This window comes from Galleria mellonella, unplaced genomic scaffold (genome assembly GCF_026898425.1).
Source record: "Galleria mellonella isolate WM207_F2 unplaced genomic scaffold, CSIRO_AGI_GalMel_v1 utg57, whole genome shotgun sequence".
Classification (NCBI taxonomy): domain Eukaryota; kingdom Metazoa; phylum Arthropoda; class Insecta; order Lepidoptera; family Pyralidae; genus Galleria; species Galleria mellonella.
Window position 1 is genome coordinate 4,084,600 of NW_026442119.1, and position 25,095 is coordinate 4,109,694.

The window sequence follows — 25,095 nt, forward strand, 5'->3', positions numbered from 1 at the left end:
TAGACTACGATTGGCTTTTCACCATGAACCCCCTGCTCGTGCCACTGTTTACAACTGATTTAATGAGTGTTAAAGTAACATCAGTGTTGTGCGGCATATGATAGAGACTGACAAAAGAGTAATCTATTAGCAGATCCAGGCAAGCTTAGAGATTGATATGACTGCACAAAATCCTCCATGAACATTTGATGGTCAGGAAGCTTTGTGCCCGGTGGATACCTCATAATTTGACTGAGGCTCAAAAACTCTGTCGTGTGGATTAATGTCGTGAAATGCATGAAAGATTTAACGGAGGTCACCCAAATTCTGTGTTTGACATAGTTACAGGAGGCAAAAGCTGGATTTACTGTTATGATCCCGAAACTAAAAGACAGCTCAGTGGGTGTTTCCTTCCGAGCAGTTGCCAACTAAAATAAAGAGAGGTCGAAGCGTGGGAAAAAGATGGTGGCCTCGTTCTTTAGAAAGACAGGTAATTACGCGACGATTGTTTTAGAGGATCGAAAAACAGTTACTGCAGAGTGGTACAGTAACAATTGTTTGCCACGTGTTTTGGAAAAAGTGCGTAAGAAACGACCTCGCTGTAGGATCCTCCTTCACCACGACAATGCTTCGTCGCACACCGCCAGGCAAACGACCGATTATTTGGCGACCTCAGACGTAGAACTACTGGGTCATCCGCCTTATAGCCCCGACCTCGCACCTTGCGATTTTTATTTATTCCGAAAATAAAAGAAAAACTTCGAGGAAAACGTTTTATAGACGCCGAGGAAGCTGTGGCTACGTTTCAGAAGGCCATCGAAGAGATCCCTAAGGACAAGTGGGCAAAATGCTTTTATCGGTGGTTCTATCGGATGCAGCGATGTATTGACGTGAATGGACACTATTTTGAAAAGATAAAATATAGGTTTTTTACCTTGCTAATTTAATCAGTTTTTGATTTTCTAAGGACTTTCAGTTTGACCCTCGTATAATTAATTCTGTAAATATGTGAAGTTTACGCAAATATAGAAATACTGGCGCTAAATAGAGTAAAATTAACAATATTCTCTTTTCATTTAGATATCAAAATCCTTGCTATATCAGAGTGGGTAAGTACCTACTGTGACGTACAAGTGACGTCTGTTATTGGTGCGTAATGTAGTTATTTTATATTGAGAATATTTTAGCAGATTTGAATAAAGCAAATTTGAAGTCAATATTATTTTCTATTCTCTTATGTTAAAAACCATTGTTTGGTTTTATATTAAAACTAAATCAACATAAACAAACTTTTAAGTTTAGAGGCCTCCTGATACTATGATACACTCAAACAAAATTTGTATATATAGAAATCTCAACATAATTATGAAAATATAGACCTCACCCATATTAGCAATTGCCGCAAGTCTCTGACAGATGGATAATTTGTAAACAAAAAAAAAATACAAAAATATAAAATAATTGATAGGTATACCCACCTATTTTTAGTAAAGGGGATTAGTAGTTCGATTACTAACAGTATAAACTGGGTCAAAGAGATTGTTAGTAATGGAGACTAAAAATCCCATTGCTAGCAATATACCCAACCAGGTCGAACTCCTCATGGTTCCCCCTGAAAATTATCATGGTTAATGCCTGATGAATTCATCATGACGGGCTAACTGGCCTGTTTTCATTCTCATCAATCACCCTTCACTGGTGCTCTGCCAGTGTATCCCGTTAGCACAGGCGGGGCTACCATTCCATTTTCATCCACAAAAAAAAACAGTATAAACTGTTATGTTTACCTCCACACATATTTATTATTATTAACAATACTCATAACATGATAATTCCATGTTATTTATTTTATTTGCAATTTAGATATTGTTATAAACTCAAATGAATACACATTTTGAGAGATTTATATAACTATGGTATAGAAAAATAAAAACAGTAAAATTGATAAGTATTAATATAATAATAAAAAGAAATAAGATAAATATATACATTAACTTGTTAGTACACTTTAAACAAAATAATTTGTACCTACTATTATTTGAATAAATTTATGAGTATTAAATTATTCTTATGTGTTTATTTATTATTATTAAGTAATAAAAGAATAACAAATGAATGTATGTGCCTACATCATATTTTAAGATTACAGAGTTATTACCAAACCAATATTATTAAAGAATTTTTCCCTTATGTACTTAATTTTTCCGAAATGTTTAGGTACTGTATCGTTACCTGTTATATTTGACACAAATTCACCAATCTCAAATATTTGTGAATCTACAATAACATTTTTTAAAACATTTATGACGTAATTAGTCTTATTATTCTACATTTATAATAAAAAAATAACTAAGTACTTCAATTTTATGAAATCAGTGGTAGTAGTAGTAAAGAAACCTTGAAAGAAAAATATTTAATTAAAAAAGACCAATAACTTTTCTGATGTTAATCAATAGATATCACTTCACGTGGCTGAAATTATAAATTTAAATGTTTACCACTTATATGTAGCAAGATGTTACAGCACAATTACTATCTCAAAATATCTTTAACTTATACATGAAGTATGTCAAGATTATTTTTTTATTTCACATAACACACTTATAAAATATTAACTGAACATAGTATTTTGTTGTATTTACAACATTTTCTTTTAAAATAATAACTAGTTTCGGGTAAGAAACTTCAAATAACGAAAAGAAATTCTCAACTCTATGTACATAAAAATAAGGCTTATTTTTGAAGACTAGTATGAAATAACACAAACGTTAAGGCTCATAATTCATTCCGAAAATTATGTTAGGCATCTATTAAAAATGTAATATAACAGATACCAAAAAATAAACTAAGTTATATTCTTCTATAAATATTTATTTCTATGTGCTCTATTATTTGCTATGTATAAATATAAATTTCAATGAAGGCTTCTAAGCCTAAACTTACTTTCATGTTTTAATGTGTTTTATAAAAATTGGCGCATACAAATCTAACAGCGGAAGGGAAATTTTATTAACAAGAAATATGAGACATAATTTTAGGTAAATTTAATAAGATGTAATTTATAACAGGGGCTAAATGTAATAAAAGTAGTAACCAAATAGCCAATTGTTTATAACTCTCTTACATACGCGAAAGTGCAAGAACTGTTCCACGTATATACACACTCACACACGCATGTATGCACACACATATACAGACAACAGAGCGAGACTCCTAGATAACTTCTTGGTAGAGGGTCTATAATCCTCCTCAGGGAAAGTGAGAAGGTCAGGTTTGTCATATACAGAGTCCAAACTTTCATAAAGATTAACTATAAATTATTATGAAATCTACATAGGCACTTAACACTTTTTAATGCCTCTCTCAATATTTATGGTTATGTTGTGACTTTTAACATTTTGTGATAAGTAAATATTTAAATTTACTTATCACAAATTTTTTTGTTTTGTTTATTATATTCTCAAGGTTGACTTATATTCTGCAATGAAACTATTTGGTTTCTGTTTTATTAGATTTTGCCACTGCAGACATAGTTTTAGTTATACAAGTGCACTCACTTTTCTGATATCAATTGAAAACTCAATAAATTACATATAATAACCACAATTCTTCTAACTAGCTGCAAGTACTCTGTGTACTTTTAATCACTTAACCTATAGAAATATTTAATACCACAATAAATCCTTTGATTCTTCATTTCTTACATTCACAACCGCGATAAAAGATAAGTTTGTTTTTTAGTTCGTTGTAAACATAAGATACTTTTCATCTACAACTATGTGAAATGGTGACATAAAAAATGTTAATATGCCCATTATGCAGTTTTTATGCAGATATCAAAAGAATCCTGAAAAATCACTGTAATCTTAAAGCTAATATGAACAGATGTCCCAATATAAAGAAATTAATAATATATGCAAGCTATATGAGATTATATATTGTTCACTGTTCTTTTACATACGTTTATTGCCTATTCTTCTAAAACACAGATCAAATTTGATGGGATATCATTAAACGTTCGTAAAACGATTTCATTGAAAATTTATCAACTGAATATATCTCATTTTTACTGTATGTATGTATTTATACAGTCATTACGAAAAAGATTCTAACATAAGTTTCATCTTTACATAATTTTATATCATGGACTAAAATACCTTTGCTGGACGATTACAGTGATTTCCCATATATTTTTTTTTTATTTTAGTCATAAATTAAACATAATAACAGACTTAAAAATAATATATTTTGCTATAGGAAGATTATGGATATCTAGTCATGACAATGGAGTGAAGCACCCTGTTATTTTTTAGGCCTTTAACTAAGCCACAATAATTAAGATGTGAATCGCTCATAACATTTAGTGATAAACACCTCTAAGAGGTGGCGACTTCGCACCACTAAAATAATATACTGGCGATGCCGTCCATAAAATGCAAATTATCGCAGAGCACAGAAATTAATTCTGCTTCTAAATTGAAACCAGTAACGATATTCTGTTTATAATAATCGGCGACACCGTCTATAGTACTCGAGAACGCTGTAATAGTATTTTAGTATTACGATATCGCATGGCAACAATCTCTTAAGGAAACGTTAAAATACTATAGCTCTTTTAGTATAATAGTGTTTTATTACACAGCCCACATAAAGGACATTCAAGACGATTGTATTAATAAAAAAAAAAATCGCCTGATCATGTAAATATATCTAAGTATTTTTAAATTAATTTTATTAATTAATGATAAACGACACATTAATTTTAGCTTCCAGAAATAGTTTAAAATTGTCAATTCGGTGCTTCATAATACGATCCCAAAAGAAACATGTTTGCAATTAATATATTTGACAGTTCTATAAAGACCAACGCGATAGATGGCGCATACCGATAGATTTAATGATATTTACAAAATATCAATTAGGAGCATATTATGAATGACCGAAAATCTTTATTTTAAACTTTGACAGGTACTCCGTTGTCATTAACATAAATAATAGATGTTCATCATTTTTCATTATTTAAACAGTACAACTATTGAATTTTTACGTGTTTGAAGAATTATATACTAAGTCAACTGTAACTAGATAATAAAAAATTACATTACACAATATATCCTTTTTTTTTTTAATCTTGGATATTTCTATTTTCAAGATCTCATAACCAATTGTATAATGAAAATTACAATTGTAGTGTAGACACATCCCTCGACTACAGTTTTGTGCAAACACAATTTTTGATATTCCATAATACAAAATTAATAATACTTACTAGTTGATTATATTTTCCAAAACGTCTACAAGCTCCATTAAGATTGAAGACGTCATCAGTCTTTCAAATAAATTTTTGGTGTGATTCGATCAACAAGCTTAGAAACATATGGAGATAGTTAATTAATTTTATCTTTAAGACGCAAACAGATGGTTGCGTGGTAGAGACATTCACAAGGTAGAAACAAATAGACAAAATACAGTGGAGCATCAAGAAACACGTTGTAACGTGCTTTTATGAGATCAACAGTAATTACTACAACCTTATTCATAAAAAGTGAAACTTCATTTCTCTTGAGTGTCTTGTCCCTTTTTTACAATTAAAAATATTGTTCAAAGAAAAAGGACAAGACACTGCAATAGCTAGATTTACATATAAAGACATCAGATAAAATCGTCAGCGAGGTAGTTAACTGTCTGTGCTCAAAGATTGTAAACAAGATAAACTACAACTCACCGATATTAACATCTCTTTCTATTTCATGCTCCAATTGTAAGCATGGTAAAATACAACACCAAGGGCCAGGTTTTTATTAATTGTAATATAAAAAAATATTAGTATAGTAATCTCCATTTGTTTGTGAGCTTCTTGGATCCGACAATAGCAGGACAGTTCCAATGCCATAAAATAAGTATATAATTACTTTACAATTAGAAAGCCATGGACACTTGCTAGGAACTTGTCGAAATTGTCTTGAAATCTTATTTTGTGAGGCCTGAGGCCGTCGAAAAGTACGCCATTCGTGAGTACACCGAAGGCTTCCTCTAATCTAGGTACATTGGCTGGGTCATTCGCCGCGAATGCTTCGATCAACTGTCTTGCCAACCCTTCTAATAAGGCTGGTTTCACACATGTCAACGCGTATATCGCTGCCCCGGCAGCGGGTATAGAATCAGGTGGTATTTCCATTTTAATAATAAGCATTAGTAGGAGTTCAGCGAGAGTTAATAGTGACAAAGAGTATGGATTATCGTCGCCTAATTGTCGCGCTTTATTCGATAATCCTACGATGGTGTCACAGCATAGTGTTGAGACATCACATGAAACAGCTGTGAGGCCGACACGTAACGCTGTAACTACCATATTAAAATCTTCTATCGGTAAATTTGTTATCTGAAACAACAAACCAACAGTTCAATTATAAAAAAAAGCAGCAAAGAGACAGGCTTACTTTAACATAATAATATAAAGTAGGAAGTTATACACTTCAAATATTATACACACAAATAGGTAGTGGACCTATTGAATTACTAAAATACAAACCTAAAAATAAAGTGTGTTCTTTTCAATAGACAACAGTAACTAGATTTACATTTATTTAAATTGAAAATCAAAACATTTGTATGTTTCAACCGTAAAGCAGTTGTGTTTGCATGGCTGTGTTTCGGTTTGAAGTGATTGAAGAAATATGGCGAAAATTGAAGGAATATGGCGTGAATTTACAGGGTACCGAGGAATAACATCTAAGTCCTCAGGAATGGCAACGCATAGGGGGTGTCATGGGCGAAACAATATACTTTGTTATGTCCATGGTACTGCTCATGTCTATAGGCGACGGTTACCACTTTCCAACAGGTGGGCCGTCAGCTTGTTTGTCATTCTAAGGTGTATAAAAAAAAAGTGTTTGACTACAGTCTTACTTAAAGTTAAGTGTTGTCATGGTCTAAGATTGAGCACGCAAACTCAAATAAAATCTATTTATTATACCCTTTACTTGTTTATGATAGTTTCATATGAGCAGTATTTTATTTTTAAATTATAAATGTAAGTCTGCCCATTGTTGTCTTTTAAAGACAATGCAATTTTTACTTATAATACTAGATATATATTGCTTTAGATGATTATTGATGAAGCCTCTACAAAATGACACATGGGGAAAAAATCTAAAATTTATTTGAATTAGATAATATTATACACACAAATTATAAAGTTCTTTAAATAAATAATGAAATCTAACCTGATCCGCAGAGTCTAAATCCCGCAGCATTCTATAAGCGTGTTGAGCCAACGTAGGTAGCGCCAGCAACGGAGGAGTTATTAGTGGCAACAAGATGCGGAGTCCCCGGGCACAAGTGTCGCCGACACCGTGCTCGGACCCACTCCGCGCTATACTGCAGATCAATTCCATTAGGGCGCAAATATCCTGAAAGCAATAAGAAATAAAATTAATAATAATGTTTGTGATTAAATATTATATATTGTTTGATACTTTTATCTTCTTCTTCTCCTGCCCTTTTCCATATCTATTTGTGGTTCGCATAATATGTTTTTTTTTTCCAATTATCTCTATTTGCAGTCATTTCACTAGTCATTCCCTTTCTGGCCATGTTATCTGTCACACAATCCTTCCATCTCTTTTTGGGTCTTCCTCTGCATTATAACCATCCACATTCATACCTAATACCTTTCTTACCACATTCTCTTCTTCCTTGCACATCACATGTCCATACCGTGACAAACGACTACTTCTCCTCTTCTCCATTAATAGCGTTACTTTTACGTTTACATAAATTAAAGCGAATTAAGAAAGTCCTTCCTTTTTCAAAATTCAAATAAAATACTGCTGGTACAAATTTGGAGCAATATCCTCCTCATATAGGGGTATCCATGGCCAAAAATGGGCATTATCATGCAATAATCTTATTAATATTATAAATGTGAAAGATTGTAAGGCCCGACAGATGAATCTCTTTCATGCCAAAACTACTAAATAGATTTAAATGAAGTTTGGTACATGGGTAGATTATACTAGTACATAAAATACCTTATATACTGACTTACGTGGATAAAACCACAGAATACAAGTAAACATATAAAAGTAGTTTTTTTTTTGTGATGGGTGAAAATGGTATGGCAACCCGGCCTGCGCTAACGGAATACGCTGGCGGAGCACCAATGAAGGGTGATAGATGAAAATGAAATCAGGCCAGTTAGCCCATCATGATGAATTCATCAGGAATTAACCATGATAGTTTCCAGGGAGAACCGCGAGTAGGTCGACCTGGTTGGGTATATTGCTAACAATGGAAATTTCAGTCTCCATTACTAATAATTCCTTCCCCCCCCCCCCCCATATAAAAGTTGTGGACAACCATACCTCATACGCTTCTTCCTCGGCATCTTGTGGAACACTCGAGATTTTTCCAGAATTCCATCTTATGTACACTTCAAATGTTGTGTTACATATTTCTAGAAACCTGAAATAATTTTTTATATGTAGTTACAATTTATTCGCAATTTTGTCATCACATTAAACCTAATCATTATTTAAAATGGCAATAATCATATTTTAATATTACTCTCAGACATTGTGTATATAGAATTTTGTATTCAACTTATATATTTTATACAAAAATATTTACTTTAAGTAAAAATCTTATTACTATTAAAACACATCCAAGACTGTGTAATAATAAAATAAGACCAAAAAAATTTGGCAATATTTTTGTTTTTCATGAGAAAAAATTTGAACTTCTCAGAAACAATGAAATTAAATTAAATTTTTGCAAATATTATGTACTTATGAACAAAACAGTTAATAGTAATTTTATGTCAAATAATGTATAATTAATGAGCAACATATAGTAAACAACAGATTTTTAAATTCTGCGCAAAATTAGCCTAGTTGATGTTACCAACATACAAAAAATTAAAATACATAAACATTTTTATAAACGATTTAACTGGCCTATATTAAATTTGAATTTAATTAGATTTTAATTAAATTCATAGCTAAACAAAAACTTTTTGTATCTATCGAATAAATAATTAAATAACATACTTATTAACATTTTGAGGTTGTACTGAATGCAGCATTCGTTTTGCGCTTTTAGATAGTAAATTTAACGATGGCAACACTACTCCTGGATAATTGTGGTATTTAAATATGATTCCGGGTATTTTATCTAAGGCACCAATTAACATCAAGAATTGTTCATCCATTTCCCCCACCTGTAAACAGATTTAATTTTATAAAAAAGTAATAATGCTATATGCCATTTTCAAATAAAAATATCTAATAGATTCAGATGTGTACGGATACCGCAGCGCAGGAACGCTTGCTTTACTTATAAATTTTCGAATATTTTGACACGAAAATATACTCAGTGATTTTATTGTCATATACGCTCATATCTCATCCTTCAAACTGACACATCATGTCAGCGCTTAGCGACAAATATAGGTGAGACAGAGGTATGGACAGAGAGACATAAAACTACTTTTTATGTCTCCTTCTAGTATTTTGCAGTTAATGACAGGTAATAAAAATACTATAAAACCAAAAAATTAATTAATTATATAAATTCTCGATATACTCATGTAAAAATAATTTTCCTATGTAACATAGAAAAGTAGAAAAAAAAATTAGAATTTCAAATTTGAATATCAGGACGATTATATATATTATATATAATAATATATCTGACTTCTAAACTAGGGAAAGAAAAAGCACGCAATATTCACCTCATGGACACCTTCAGTTATTCCAATGAAACAGTCTAAAGTGTCAGCTAGCATATTGCGCACTGGCTCTGTATCTGACTGCATATTAATTATGTTCATCAGTTTCTCCTGTAACGCCATAGTACTTGCTAAGAGGCGATTTCTTACTTCACCTGAAAAGGGCAGCATTTACAGCTAAATTGTTTATATTTAAAAATAATAATAAATGCCAAAGAATAATAATAAACTGTGTTTATTGAATAATAAATTAGATACATTTAATTAGATCTACTAACCATCGAACTAGGCCGAGCCTGTATCTCAGTAAATAGTTAAAAAACTTTCTTTGACTTAAATATTTATAAAAAACATTACAATATTGAAATACAATATCGAAACATTGAAATTTGCAATGTACAAGAAACTTTTGGTGCAAAATAGTTAAATGTGGGTAGAGTCATATCTACGGGATTAAAATATTAAATTACTCCGTACCTTCTGCGTACGTGGCGGCAATGGCGAATGACTTATGAAGCTCTTTTCTCAGCTCTCCAGACAGGTTGCTACCAGATGCCTCCCAAGCCACCAGTGAGAGGAACTCCTCGCAACTGGCCAATGGATTGTGTCTGAAAATAATAAATTAATTACCAAAGTGGTAATGTCTGTATTAATTCATAAAAACAAGTGGACGTGACAAACAAAAAAAAAACAAATTATTTATAATAGAGGTTACCCTTGGTAGATGGATTGGCAAACGCAATTAGGCTTTGGAGATGTTTTAAGACTCACGTTGCAGCTCATCCCTCGCCCTCCCTTAGTCGCCTCTTACGACACCCACGGGAAAGATAGAGGTGGCCTATTCTATGCCGGGACCACATGGGAATGAGGCTTACGTTACGTAAATGACTACTACCGCCCATGAGCACCCGCAACACCGGAGAATATGCAGGTTATTTACGTGTACATTATATATTTATAAATTATTTGATTTTTAACTACTATTCGACAGTTCGTAATCGTTATAATTATTTTGATTAAATGATACTGTTAGTTCTGAAAGGTCACAATCATTAACTTATAGATGTGTTATGTTGTGTATGGAGTACGTATACTTTACATATATCGTACACAATTAAACAAACAACAGAAGATTATCCATGTACTTATAACTGTATGCGAGCGTGACTAAAGGGCGCGTGGGCACTGCGTGCGAATTGAGTAGGCAGTGTCCACACACCGTATACAACATTACTCTCTCTCTCTCTCTCTCTTCGTCTACTTCATTACTGAAGGTCGTATCCTTGAAAGGCGTCTGTTGTCTCTCTTATGATATTATATTACTCCATTTCGCACGGTCTTCAGCCTCTCGCAGGGCAGTTGCAATTGACACTCCCGTAACGCCGGTTACTTAGTTCGACCATCGATTAAATGATCGTCCGCGTGGTCTTTTTCCCTCTATTTTGCCTATAACCATTAGCTTATTCAAATTGTAGGACTGTAGCAATATGACCGAAGTATCCGAGAATCCTCCGATAGCAAACTTTCGAGAGCCTTATTTATATTCGGAGTTACAACTCTATAAACAACTGGAGTGTATGCACGTACTTATGGTGATGGTGTGCGAGCATGGCCAGCAGGCGCACCGCATGGTCAGCAGCAGTTGGTTGGCCAGGCAGATGCCGAAGACACGTGGCCGCGCGGCCAGCTAATCGCGATACGGCCCAGGCGGCACCACGCGAACCTGGCCCGAACGCACACTCCAATACTGCCGACATCTGTGAATGGTATACCATTTTTAAGATATTTCGATAAGGCCGCCTTTTGTATCACTTCTCGTTAAAAGTAACGTGTGATTTACCTTGATCTATTTAGTATATTTATATAATTATGTTTATGTATTATTATTTATATTATATATGTATGTTTATATATAGTAATCTTATTTTTATATAAATGATTGTTAAAATATTATGCATATTGTTTGGTTACTTTTTGTATTTACTGTGTCTAACTTGCGCCATATACCTTTCTCTCTGTACTTATCTACTATTTATGCCAAGTTGTCTGTAAGAGATTACTTTTAGCGATAAGGCCGCCTTTTGTATATGCACACTCTGTATAAATACTTTTTGTATACACCTCTATTGTGCGCAATAAAGAGTTCATTATTATTATTAATTATTTTTATAACTAGTGCAAGTAAATAAGTAAGTGTAATACATACTTCCAAAGGGAAGAGATTCTCAATTCGCTTGTATCTTTTGTAGGCGTATTTTTCGTTTTAACGACTTACTTGATGGAAAGTGATAAGCATCACACATACACAAAAACAGTACCATAGAGATCATAGAATATACTATACGGCCCAAGGTACTCCTCACGCGTTGCCATTCCTAAAGAACTGGTGTTACGCTTATAGTATTACGCAACTTCGCACATTCTGAATTGATTTCAATAATAATTTTTAGATTTAAAACGTTTAAATTCAAATCTAAATCGACTTGTAAAAAGTATATTATTATTTTTAAAAGAATGTAATTCATATCGCTACATGACATTTATGGCGTCATAAACAATTTGTTAAAAATGATAAGCAACTTGGAATAGCAAACAAGCTGACCGCCTACCTACAGGAAAGTGGTAACTGTCACTTATAGACGTGAAAAAGATCATAAATATCATTGAATATACTATGACCTCTATGGTAACCCTCGGTCGTTGTCATTCCTACGCTTCAAACTGAAACAGCCTTGCTAGCACATCTGGTTAATGACAGAAACACGAATATTGTGCAATCTGTCTCTGATATATAAATAGATCGTATTCTATAACTTGTCATTAAGTTTTGTCGTAGAAATGGGTACATACAGGTAGGTAAGTAGTATTATTGAAACAAAATAATATTTTTTATAACTACTTAGGTTGGATGACGATAGCGTAAAACACACAAACCAAACAATACGTACCGAAATATTTTAACCTTGAACAGTGATCAATAGCATTTGTGGCAATAATACACTTAACAAAATGTCTGTTACAACAAGTTTTTTTAGATAGATACTCTTTATTATTTTCTTCATAAGATTACTACTAATACCTAAACCTTAATACAAACAAATACCACAAAATGTTACATTAAGAAAATAATGGGCGGCTCTATCGCTAAGAACGATCTCTTCCAGACTTTCATTCTCTTATATAAGTATGTATCGCATCAGCCGTTAACATAGTTAACACACTGTTGAACATAGGCCTCCTCATAAGGGAAGGCTTTGCCAGTAGTTGCCACGCTTGGTAAACGGGTTAGGCTTTAGTGATATTTTAACCCTTAAATACCTGAAGTTTCAAATTTGATACTGGAGTTATAAATCGCATTGGGCGCCTACAATCGATTTTATTTTAATATTTGGCTGTTTACATGTTACCAAATGTTTTTTTTTTTTCAAAATAATTATATAAAAATATAGTTTTGATTTTTTTACTATTTTTCCCCATTATTAAACACAGTAAAGGATACACTTATATATTTTTTATTTGATTTAAAAAATCAGGCTCTTAAGGGTTAAAAGCGACGCTGTTCACCATCCCTCGACCATTAAGTTACCCTAATCGTCTCTTACGACATTCACAGGAAAGGAAAGGGTGGCCCATTCTATACCGGAACCACACGGCAGTGTAAGTATGTAAATGCTAATAATCACAACAGTAATGGAATAAGAAGTTAGTCTTTAGAAATGGTAACGCATGAGAGGTATCATGGGCGAGATGGTATACAATGTAATGTCCATGGTGCTGCTCATATCTATAGGTTACGGTTATCATTTTCCAACAGGTAAGCCGTCAGATCGTGTGTCATTCTGAGTCGCATAAAAAAACTATATGTCATCATTTATTTTTATGCGAAGGTTCTAGTAATAGGCAACTGAAGAAGCAATGCTGTAGTCTATATCTATGCTCTGCCCAGCGTAATAATAATAGACTTATACTTTCCTCTAATTGGGAGAGGCACTTGCCTAATAGTGGGAGTTCTACTACACTAATGTTATAATAACGCACGAATGTACCAGGTACATTCATGAGTTTTATGGCATATTGATTGCGTGTTAAAGGTCAAACGGTCGTATTATATTCATTATTGCTTATATTATGAGAAACCGTACAACAAAAATGAGCCCTGAGCAAACTATAAACATATTTATCGATAGATTTTTTTTTTTATTTATAACCTAAGGGGCAAAGAAGCAAGCGGCTCACTTGATGGTAAGCGATAACTGCCATCAATAGACAACACCAACATCAGATGAATGGCAACCCAACCAACCTTTCAGAAAGAAAAACCTTTCCTTTTTCTTATGGTAATGAGAAAGTAACATATGACCTCTGATTCCCTTTACAATATAGAATCTCGAATGAAAAACAACGTGTCTACTACAATACCGTCGTCAATTATCATAATAATATGGGTTAGATCAACAGATGCTAGCAATAGACTGACAATGAAACTAATCGTACAATATTTGATCCCAAATAGATACAAATCGCACATACATTAATATATTTACAGTCATTGTTTGCTGTAGTAAGATGGAAATTATCTTTTAAAAAGAATATAAAACAAATTTGACAAAAAGGTCATTCAGTACATTCGGTTATACTAAAACATCTACATTCACCAACTTGTAACAGAATAAAAAATAATAGTTATTATTGAATATATATATATATATATATATATATATATATATATATATATATATATATATATATATATATATATATATATATATACACAAATACATATACATATATATATATACCAGAGGGAGACTTTGTACAAAAGTCGATTGCATGGGTACCTCTGTCCCATTCGTGTTTCAACCGTGAAGCAGTTGTGTTTGCATAGCTGTGTTTCGGTTTGAAGGGTGGGATATGGCGTGAATTTACAGGGTACAGAGGAATAACATCTGAGTCCTCAGGAATGGCAACGCAGGGGGGGTATCATGAGCGAAACGGTGTGCTCTGTTATGTTCATGGTGCTGCTCATGTCTATAGGCGACGGTTACCACTTTCCATCAGGTGGGCCGTCAGCTTGTTTGCCATTCTAAGTTGTATAAAATATATATATATATATATATATATATATATATATATATATATATATATATATATATTCATATCTAATATCATATGGTTAGTGGTTAGTCTAACATATAATAGAATTCAATAAATTAAATTATTAATCATTAAATAAATGCAATAACATATGTCATATATGTGTAAGTATATGTGTTATTCATATATATTTATTCGTTCATATATGTTCAATTTTAGTATGTATGTATATCAATACTAATTAAGTACCGCATTCGAGTATTCTGACACTTCCCTATGGTTGACTGGGAGAGAATGCTTTTTGCATTAAGTCCGCCATGTACACATATTTGTACTAATGAATAAATAAATAAATAACGATGTTTAAGAAATCTTGACATCAATATTTAAAAAGTATCATTGAATTATTATATTTACCTCGGAATATACAGATGACTGGTCCATCAAGTACGAATTCGCCCAAATTTTTAAGAGCCACGATATAGTGGCAGATAGTTCTGGACTGAAGACGGTGCCGAGACCTGCCTCCAATGCCGCACACTCCCAGGCGCTTATGCGCAGAATTTCTCCAATTAATCTATGAAAATGTTAAAAAAACAATCAGATATTGTTGTCACAAATAATTTTCAAAGACCAAATAAAGTCAGTATAGCACGAATGTTGTCAAAATTGATTAATGTAATTTGTTCTTCCATTTCCGCACAAAGTCGTGTGTCGTGGCCAATATAGCCAACCAAGCTTCGCCCAGAAGAGAATTTGTAAGGGGCCACGCATTTCAGGATTATGTGAGTAGCCGTTTCTTTGGCATCAAAACAGCCTCGACATAAAGGACTGTCTGTGGGGGCCACAGACATTATTGTACATAAGTGTTTATTGAAAGGGCAATGGCCTGTTAATTTTTTTTAAATCTTTCCTATCTAGATAAAATAAACGTTTTGACAGTCGTTTTTAACGTTGAGACGGTCAATTTTGATTACGGTCTATTTCTCAACTTATTTTTAAAACACAAAATGAATTTTGTGATGAGTTTCATTGGCTTATTTTGATATTTTTATGGAAAGTTTGCATCTCGAAGTTTGCAATTGGCATACAATGCCAAATTTACACCTGTGCGATGTCGGAACGAATAGGTAGTAAACATATACCTGTATATATACTATATAATTATATTGATATATATAAATAATATTATAATCATAAATTCGAAAACTTGTGAGGATATTTGTAAGAATGTTTGTTACTCTTTCACACAAAAACTCCTAACAGATTTGAATAAAATTGTGTACACAGATAGGTAATATCCTAACTTAGTACTAAGATACTATATGTGCTATTTTACCCGGGCGAAGCCACGGAGCATAGCTAGTAAACACTATATTTAAAATACTTATTGAATATCTTAGGTTATCATGTAGACACATAGAGCGTACTAGAATCTACCTGAGAATAGGATCAACGTTTTCAGTATTAGTGCTCTCGCCAACTAAATATCTGAGCGAGGCGTCGATATTCGCGTTCTCTCTCAAACTATATGATATGATCTCAGCAGGTATCATTGTAGTCTCGCCTTCTGTACAATCCACAGCTAGAAAATGACCTGAAAATATAATAATCGTTATTCCAAGTACTAGATGTAGTAGAACAGGTATAACGAACCCAAACATTATGTATGACACTGATAAATTTTCAGAGGGAGACTTTATACAAAAGTCGTTTGTTTGGGCACCTCTGACCCATTCGTGTTTCTACCGTGAAGCAGTTATGTTTGCATGGCTATGTTTCGATTTGAAGGGATATGGCAGTGAATTTAGAAGGTACAGAGCAATAACACCTAAATCCTCAAGAATGGCAGCGCATGGGTAGTATCATGGACGAAACAGTATACTCTGTTATGTCTATGGTACTGCTCATGTCTATAGGCGACGGTTACCACTTTCCATCAGGTGGGTCGTCAGCTTGTTTACCATTCTAAGTTAAATAAAAAAAAATCCTAAAGGAACAAGGTCGAAATATTAAAATATATTTTAAGTAATATGGAGTAGTAAACAACCTGACGGATTACCTAACGGATAATGGGGATAGAATGGGAATTTCAGTTATTATACCAATATCGATACAGCTTGTACAGAGTATTAGTATGAAAGGTGTTGAAAAGATATATGCTTAAAAAAAGTTCTATACCTACCTATACCTATTTCAGGTTGATTTATACCAACTAAATGCTATTATATAATTATAAAATGGAATAATTATCTCTAAGAAACAACAACAACTTGTTTTTTAAATAACAATAATCATTAAAAAACAGTTCACAATTCGAGATGACACCGCGTAACATAAATACTTTTTAATGTCGATTGAAATCCATAAAAATAAATCTATTTGGATTTATCATAAAAATGTAAAGTCGTATGTGACATTTTCGTATGTCGTATGTTATACTTTATGTGATTTAATAAGGTTCTAAACAGAGATATCATTCTAATAGGTACAGTTCTAAAAATACATTAATTACTTTAACAAAAAAAATTATCATTTATGAGGTAACTTGATTTTCTTGCAATGTATAATTATGTTAAAGTGAATGCTGTGAATACCTATAATAGGCATGTGCATTAATATTGTATTATATTTAATGTTTGTTATAATGCAATATGCTGTTGGTGTTCCTTAAATAAATAAATAAATAAATAAACATCCCAATTCGTTTATATAGGTCGTCATCATAACAGCTGTTAACTGTCCACTGCTGAACATAAGCCTTCCCCATAAGGTGAATTTTGCCAATAGTTGCCACGCTTTGCAGCCGGGTGGACAAGCGCAGTTAGGCTTTTTGGTAATGTTTTAAGAGAGATTCTGCTGCCCATCCCTTTACCATTAAGTGCCTTAGTCACCTCTTACGACACTCCCAGGAAAGGAAGGGCTCTATGCTAAGACAGTGCAATTTTTATATAAGTTTTTATAAGTACTTCTGATTATTTAATTCTGTAAAAATAGAAAAGACAATATATTAACAATTTAGTACATTTTATATTAGAGCGAATCGCATAACTTCCTGTTTTAGAAATCGGTGAATTATCGTATTAACTTGTTAATATTCAGTAATTTATATTCAGTTCTTACGCACACAAATTCATAAGTACAAATATACATATATGACGTATAAATAAGTACGTAAGTATACTTAAGTTTTTGTTTATCTTTTGCATTCAGATGTTATAGGTATTCACGTTGTCGACTAAAGGTCATTTTGTACATATAAATTCTACTTCCTACTATTGTAACTTTTTTTTTGTTGGGTGAAAATGGTATGGTAACCCCGCCTGCGCTAACGGGATACGCTAGCGGAGCACCAGTGAAGGGTGATAGATGATAACGAAAACAGGCCAGTTAGCCCATCATAATGAATTCATCAGGAATTAACCATGATAGTTTCTAGGGAGAACCGCGAGGAGGTCGACCTGGTTGGGTATATTGCTAGCAATGGGATTCTCAGTCTCCATTACTAACAATCCCTTCCCCCCCCCCCTACTATTGTAACTGTTCGATCTTACTTAAATGTCTATACAGATTTGAATAAAATTTTATACATAAATAAATTAGAACCTCTCTCACTACATAAGATGAGGTGGAAGAGATCTATTACAGAGTCCACCCGTGAAATCTTAGTAATATAATAAAATTATAACTATATAATATCTGTACACAGGAGATATTTAAGAAAAAAATATTTAAGGTGTCTTAATAGGAGCAATAGAAGAAAAAAGGATAATTTTCAAAAGATTTGTCCGTTTGTTCTAGCATCATGAAAAAGAACTGCACAAAATTTGATGTGGTTTTCACAGTTCCTGCAGATCTAATTTAAAAACTAGTATATAATTTATTTTAATACGTCACCTAGAAGCGGATAGATAAAGCACATCCTAATTTAACACAGGATATGATATATACAATAGTTGCCAAGTTTAAATCAAACGTAATTATTATGGTTTTCACCCACAGTACAAATAAGGAAGTTCTCCATTTATTGTATTTATAAATGATTGACTTAATTGTTGAGAGAAACTTAACGAAAGGGGCGGGGCGTAGATAATGTAGTGAGGAAGGGAATTACACGCCTATCTAAACTATTACGCCCCGTAACCCCGTTCATCGGAAGTCTGTCAAATAATAGGATCGTTTCATTTTCTATTCATCACCAATGTATAATACACATTTATAAAGTATCTCTATCAAAAGCGGCAAATGTTGTTTACCTAAAGCGACAAAATATTTAGATCAAATCTCGTAGATATGTATAATTTAGAAGTCACTAACCGACTGAAGCATTCTGTCCAATTTTTTTTTTACAAAACCTTATTCGAATGAATGAAAATTAAATGCTGTTCATTTACCAATAAACAGTATTTAATTTTTATTTATATTACAGTACTCACCAGTTATCATCAAGATCCAATGGAGATCTTCAAATAAGGTGATTAGCTCTCCCCCACTGCTTATTGGTAATTTGCCCATATGCATGAGTTGCAACTGAGTTTCGAGTCTGTAGAAATAACGTAGAATCTCACAACAATGTTTGAAATGCATTATTATAACAACATATAAATATGGCATTGTGATCACGAGAGAAGTTACTTTAGAAAGGACCTTGTATTTCCCCCCAAGCCATGTAACAACTGCCTCAGTCTTTACATAATTTAAATTGTGAAATTCAAAATTTTAGACATCGAAGCCTAATCAGTCTTCCTTTTTAGTAATTTTGGCATGGAATCTTAAAAATAAACTTTATAAATCTAATTAAATGATAAAGGATATCTCTGTAGTTTCACAATTATATTTAAATTATATCATATTAGAGTAATTTACATTTAGTGTTATTACATTCATGATTTTTTTCCCAAAATTGTACTAAGGATATAAATTCTTAGTCATACCTCTTGCTCCTATCCTGAAGCAGTGTAAATAGCACATGACAACAATGTGCTGGTGCTTTCCTGGCGATGGCTCCAATAGTTAATAACATATTACTATGTTGTTTTCGATCATCTTCATCCATTTCGTCTTTGACATCTTCTTCAAGGTTATCAAGACCTCTTAAATAATATAAAAACAATAAAACGTTAAAATTTTCTGATTTATTTTGGTTGTAACAATTTGATTGTTAGCTAGTTAGTATCTATATTATAGTTATAAATGTTACCTCAATTAACAGTATACGATTAGAAAAACAGGAATGAAACTATATGATAAGAGAACATACTATCAAGTCATATCACTTATAAAGTGGATAAAAATAATAATATGTGAAGTAACAGCTGTTCTCACTTATAAAAGACAAACACTTGCATTTTTCCACGGTGTTACAATCATCAGTATAATTTAGCATTCTTTTAACAAATATGAAGTTTATACTGGCAAAAGACACAAAAACATATTATTACCTAATACCATCGGGAGGTGACAATCTGCAATGTAAATAAGTATTAAATACTTCTATACAAGGATTTTGCAATGTCTCCGCTGAATAGCCATCTGTATCGTGGACTACAGAGCACCAGGAGTGAAGAAATTTATTTAAAGCTTCTCTCCAAACTGTATCATCATTTATCTAAAAAGAAAAAATACAAATAACATGTCTGTAAAAGTCAGGTATCTTTAATAAGTTGATGTTGCAGCTAGGGTTGTCAACTGAACTATAATATACTGTATATGCTGTACTATATAGTGTTGAATTTGTATATTCAGTAAGCTTTTACAGAAAGGATATTTTCAATTTATTATTTCGAAGTGGCGAGTAAAAAGAAATAAAACAAATATCTTGCTAATATAAAAATTATGTAAACATTTGATATTTTTTTTTGAACAAAAAATTGTTGAAGGATGTAAAAAGTGCAAAAAAATATAGATTTTATAAAAATAATTAGGTATCAAACATACAACTATCTTTTTAATAATTTTCCAAGAAATACTATATATTTCATTATGTACTATATTTTTTATAGTTTTAAAAATGTGCTATAGAAGTTGCAGTGGAATTTTATAAAAACAATACTCACATTTTCTTCCATAGCTGCTCCTCTGATGCAAAGGCATGTTAAAGTAGTTAGGTTTTGAAGAAAAGCAGGAGGGGTTGCTGCTATCATGGATGGAGAGAAAAACTGAATTAACCTCCTATAGATATCTGATATACCTAACATCTCCCTTTCAACGGGTTGTATATATACCATCATATTCAAAAAACTATTTACATAATTTTCTAGATATTGTTGCTTCAAGTTGCTAGCGGAAACTACAACACCACTTAAACTAGCCAACTGTACAAGGCAAGTCAACGATGGACTTGCTAAGTCTGGATTAGATCTAACATACATGTGAATCTCAAAGAACAATGATAAAAGTTCAGGTTGCATTATTGTATCTCTCCAATTTAAACTCAAACGTAAAGCTGGTGCTGTGTCACTTTCGTAAATAGCTTCAAAGGCTCCTATCAGTCGTTTTGAGAGCAATGGTGATACATGGCTCCAACATAATACTGTTTCTACAATAGTCAACAATTGCTTAGTTAACAATGCTTGTTCACCTTCTGGACGATGGCCTGAACGAACAATCTGTTCTAATACACCTACAGTAAACCTAAATATTCTCTTCAAATCTAAAGCCTCAAATGACTTTTTCAATCGAAAATGGACTTCCCATATCAGTCCAACATCAGCTGATTTAACAGTAATGGCATATTCTTGCATTATTGCCAGAATCAGTGAACATGCCAATTTCTGTTGACTTATTGGTGAGCTCAAAATTATCTTTTCTAATTCTCCCAGCAGAGATTTTCTTTCTCTTCCACCATCATCAATACTTCCTCTTTTGATTATTATGGCAATTGTCTGAAATTAAATATATTTAAATGAATTGTCCTATATAAGGGGATAAAGACAAGAAGATTTAAAATGGTCACTAATAATGGATTAAAAATTAAAATCTTAAAAAAATAACTAGAGCTGCCTAATGAAATTAATATAGAAATTCATTTTTTATATTACAACATCCTTCATTTCACAGGCTTATTTATGAGTTCATAAACTGTTACTTCAATTAATACAAAATTTAATTAAAAAATGCAGTAAATTGCATCCCAGACTAAGGGAAACTAAGACAGTTACTATAATAGTCTAAGATATCACTGTTGTCTTCTTTAGTATTATAAATTTAAGATAAGACGAAAACATATATAAAAAATCAATACAGGGTGTGATAGAGTTAAATTAATACCTAAAGAAGGTAAAAGCCCTTTAAAAAATGCAAAAAGAAGTATAAGGACAAAAAATGTGTATATAAATAATATAATATACATATATATAAGAAAAATATAAGAAACAAAAATATAAGAAAATTTGTTCATTATGATTTATACTACAATGTCAACATTATTTATATTACTATACAGGAAACTACTACAAACCCACATTATATGTGGCTATTTAAGCCGTGTGATAATAAAGCTTTGAACATAGACCATAAAAATAAAAGGAAATAGTCTGAATATGATTTTTCATTTCATTCAAGGAATTGAGAAATTGTTCTATTTCCAAAATATATATATAATATTTATTGAGTTTCATACATAGATAGAAAGGTTCGAGGAATGGTGTTATAGTTATTGGATTACACTCTTTCTTATTGGTTTATATTTTTATTTATTTATACTTTACCCAATAATGTATATATGTGAAGTAAACTTATGCTAAAGAAAATTACCTGTAGAAGTTTCTCTCTTACAAAGGCAGGGCTGTCTTTTCTTAATAAATAGTTCAACAGATACTCTCTTAATGAAGATATATCATTTTCTGACAATAAACTCCACTCCCTGATAAGTGCTGATTTTATTAACCCAGCTGCTTCAAAGCGCACTTGATCAGAGGAGGACTTTTCTAAAATGTCACGACACAGTTCATAGGGATTCTTTGTATTTCTAAATTCAAGGAATACACTCTCAGCTTGGCGTCTCTGTTCAGAAGAGACCACATTTGGAGGTGCCTAAAACATAAACAAAGGCCATGTTACATAAAATATGTTATATCAATATTTGATAAATGGTGTCAAGGTTATAGAAATAGTAATTTGTAAAAAATGTTGTAAAATTATATTCATTTTAGCCTCACCATAAGCATTTGTGCAGCAGCCTCCAATGTTTGTATAGCGGAGTAATGAACAGAGTTGTCCATTGTGTTCATCTATTGTAAACACATAAGATATAGAAAAGAGATGAATGGAATATAATACATTCGCTAATTTACACTAAATGTTTCTAATTACTGTATTAGAAATATTTACATATTATATAGAGAAGAGTAAATTTTAAATGGAATAAAATTTAATTATTTTCTTTCGACACAACGAAAACGATATACGACATCATGTCAATGTCAGTTGTCATGTTAAATCAGAAAAAAAAGTCCGCTTCCTTGGAAGTTCGATATAATAAAAAGTAATGAACTAAAGAAATCTGTGGACATACCTACATAAAAAATATACAGTCAAACACAGAATCTCCTGTTTTAAAGTCGTATTAAAAATAAGTCGATTAAAAAGCAGAAGGGTTTTTTTTAAGGGTGTTTCCGGTATCCGGTTGTATACTCTTTGATTGGTATTTAGATACCAACCGATAGGTTTTTTTTAATAGGTGATAATGGAATGGTATCCCCGCCTGCGTTATCAGTAAATGCTAGCGGGGCACCAGTGATGGATGATAGTTGAGGATGAAAGCAGGTCAGTTAGTCCATCGTGACAAATTCCACTAAAATTAACCACGATGATTACCAGGGGGAACCACGTGGAGGTCGACCTGATAGGGTGTAGGAGTCAGTTAGATCCCATTACTAACTTAAATTTTTCAAAGGTCACGTAAAAAATAATCGTAATAAAGTAAAGCCAATTTTAAAAAAACTAAGAGGAAAGGAATTGTTAATAATGGGCTCTAACGTGTCCATTGCTTATCAGGTCGACCTCCACGCGGCTCCCCCTGGAAACCGTTGTGGTTAATTCTAGTGGAATTAGTCATGATGGGTTGGCTGATCTATTTCATCCTCACTTATCATTTCATACTAGTGCCCCACAAAGGTATACCGATAGTGCAGGTAAGGTTACCATTCTATTTTCACACTTAAAAAAAAATTACAAAAAATTACAGCAATGGCAGTATGTGGTTTTTCAAAATGGCGTTATTTCTTAAAAATTTACATGTATAGGAAGCTTCCTTAGGGTTGTAGGCGTTTGTGTACACCGTGTATCTATAAGCAACATTTACTGCATACCATCAGACAAACCATAAGCTTATATCCCATTATCCTTCGATGTGGTATAAAATCTAATAGGCAACTATTAGATATTCGGGGGGAAAGGGATTGTTAGCAATGGAGTTTGACAGCCCCATTGCTAGCAATATGCTCTATTAGGTCGACCTCCACGTGGTTCCCCCTGGAAACCATCGTAAACAATTCTTGTTGAATTCGTCACGATGGGCTAACTGACCTGCTTCATCCTCACCTATCACCCTTCACTGGTGCCCCGCCGGTGTATACCGATAGCACGGGTGGGGTTACCATTCCATTGTCACCCATTAAAAAAAAACTATTAGATATTCTGATGATTAAAAAACATTGTCAGCTCATCAGTTCCCTAAAAAGGGGGGAAAAATTCTTAATAATGGAGATATGCAACCTAATTGCTAGAAATATATCCTGTCAGGTCGACTCTATCCCGGTTCCCTCTGGAAACCATCGTACTTAATTTCAGATTAATTTGTTACTATGAGCCAACTGGCCTGTTTTTACATCTTTACCTATTATCCTTAATTGATGCCCCCCGTAAATACCGATAGCACAGGCAGGGTTACTATTCTTGGAGCGGACCAGGACACGGCGGAGCATACGCTGGAGGAGTGCCCAGCGTATGCCGATGAGCGTCGTGTCTTGTCCGCGGTAGTGGGGAGCGATCTCTCGCTGCCCGCCGTAGTTCGGCGGATGGTGAGCAATGAGAGATCGTGGGAAGCGATGCTCGTCTTCTGCGATGCCATTATGTCGCAGAAGGAGGCGGCGGAAAGGGAGCGGAAGAGTGCCATTCTCGCGCCGTCAAACAGCCGCAGACGAGTCAGACGCAGAAGAAGGGGCGTGCCCAGTTCCGCCCCTCCTCCTTCCCCACTGGGGCCGGGGTGATACCTGTGGGAAGGTATTGTCCCAATGGTCCTGGGGGATGTGCTAATATACCGGCGCATCCCCCGAATGGTAGGGTGAGCA

General features: G+C 33.1%; 1 protein-coding gene across 1 annotated transcript; it reads right to left on the bottom strand.

Annotated features, from left to right (window-relative positions):
• Positions 1-1,928: 1,928 nt before the first annotated feature.
• Positions 1,929-23,224, bottom strand: LOC113510468 (exportin-4-like). Its single transcript, XM_052899305.1, has 15 exons — positions 22,963-23,224; positions 22,559-22,837; positions 20,860-21,687; positions 20,245-20,411; positions 19,738-19,896; positions 19,240-19,346; positions 16,244-16,400; positions 15,221-15,380; positions 11,297-11,466; positions 10,187-10,317; positions 9,713-9,864; positions 9,030-9,199; positions 8,346-8,445; positions 7,206-7,391; positions 1,929-6,361 (listed from the first exon to the last, which is right to left on the bottom strand). The coding sequence occupies exons 1-15, from the start codon at positions 23,032-23,034 to the stop codon at positions 5,888-5,890; spliced, it is 3,312 nt and encodes a 1,103-aa protein (XP_052755265.1). The 5' UTR covers positions 23,035-23,224; the 3' UTR covers positions 1,929-5,887.
• Positions 23,225-25,095: the final 1,871 nt, after the last annotated feature.

What these genes read in the sequence shown, in the direction of transcription:
- LOC113510468 (XM_052899305.1), bottom strand. Translation starts at nt 23,034, where the DNA reads ATGAACACAATGGACAACTCTGTTCATTACTCCGCTATACAAACATTG. An exon ending in CTCGCACACCATCACCATAA is followed by an intron (nt 10,318 to 11,296) that starts GTACGTGCATAC and finishes TATTATTTTCAG; the next exon opens with ACACAATCCATTGGCCAGTT. An exon ending in CCGAGGAAGAAGCGTATGAG is followed by an intron (nt 7,392 to 8,345) that starts GTATGGTTGTCC and finishes TATTGCTTTCAG; the next exon opens with GATATTTGCGCCCTAATGGA.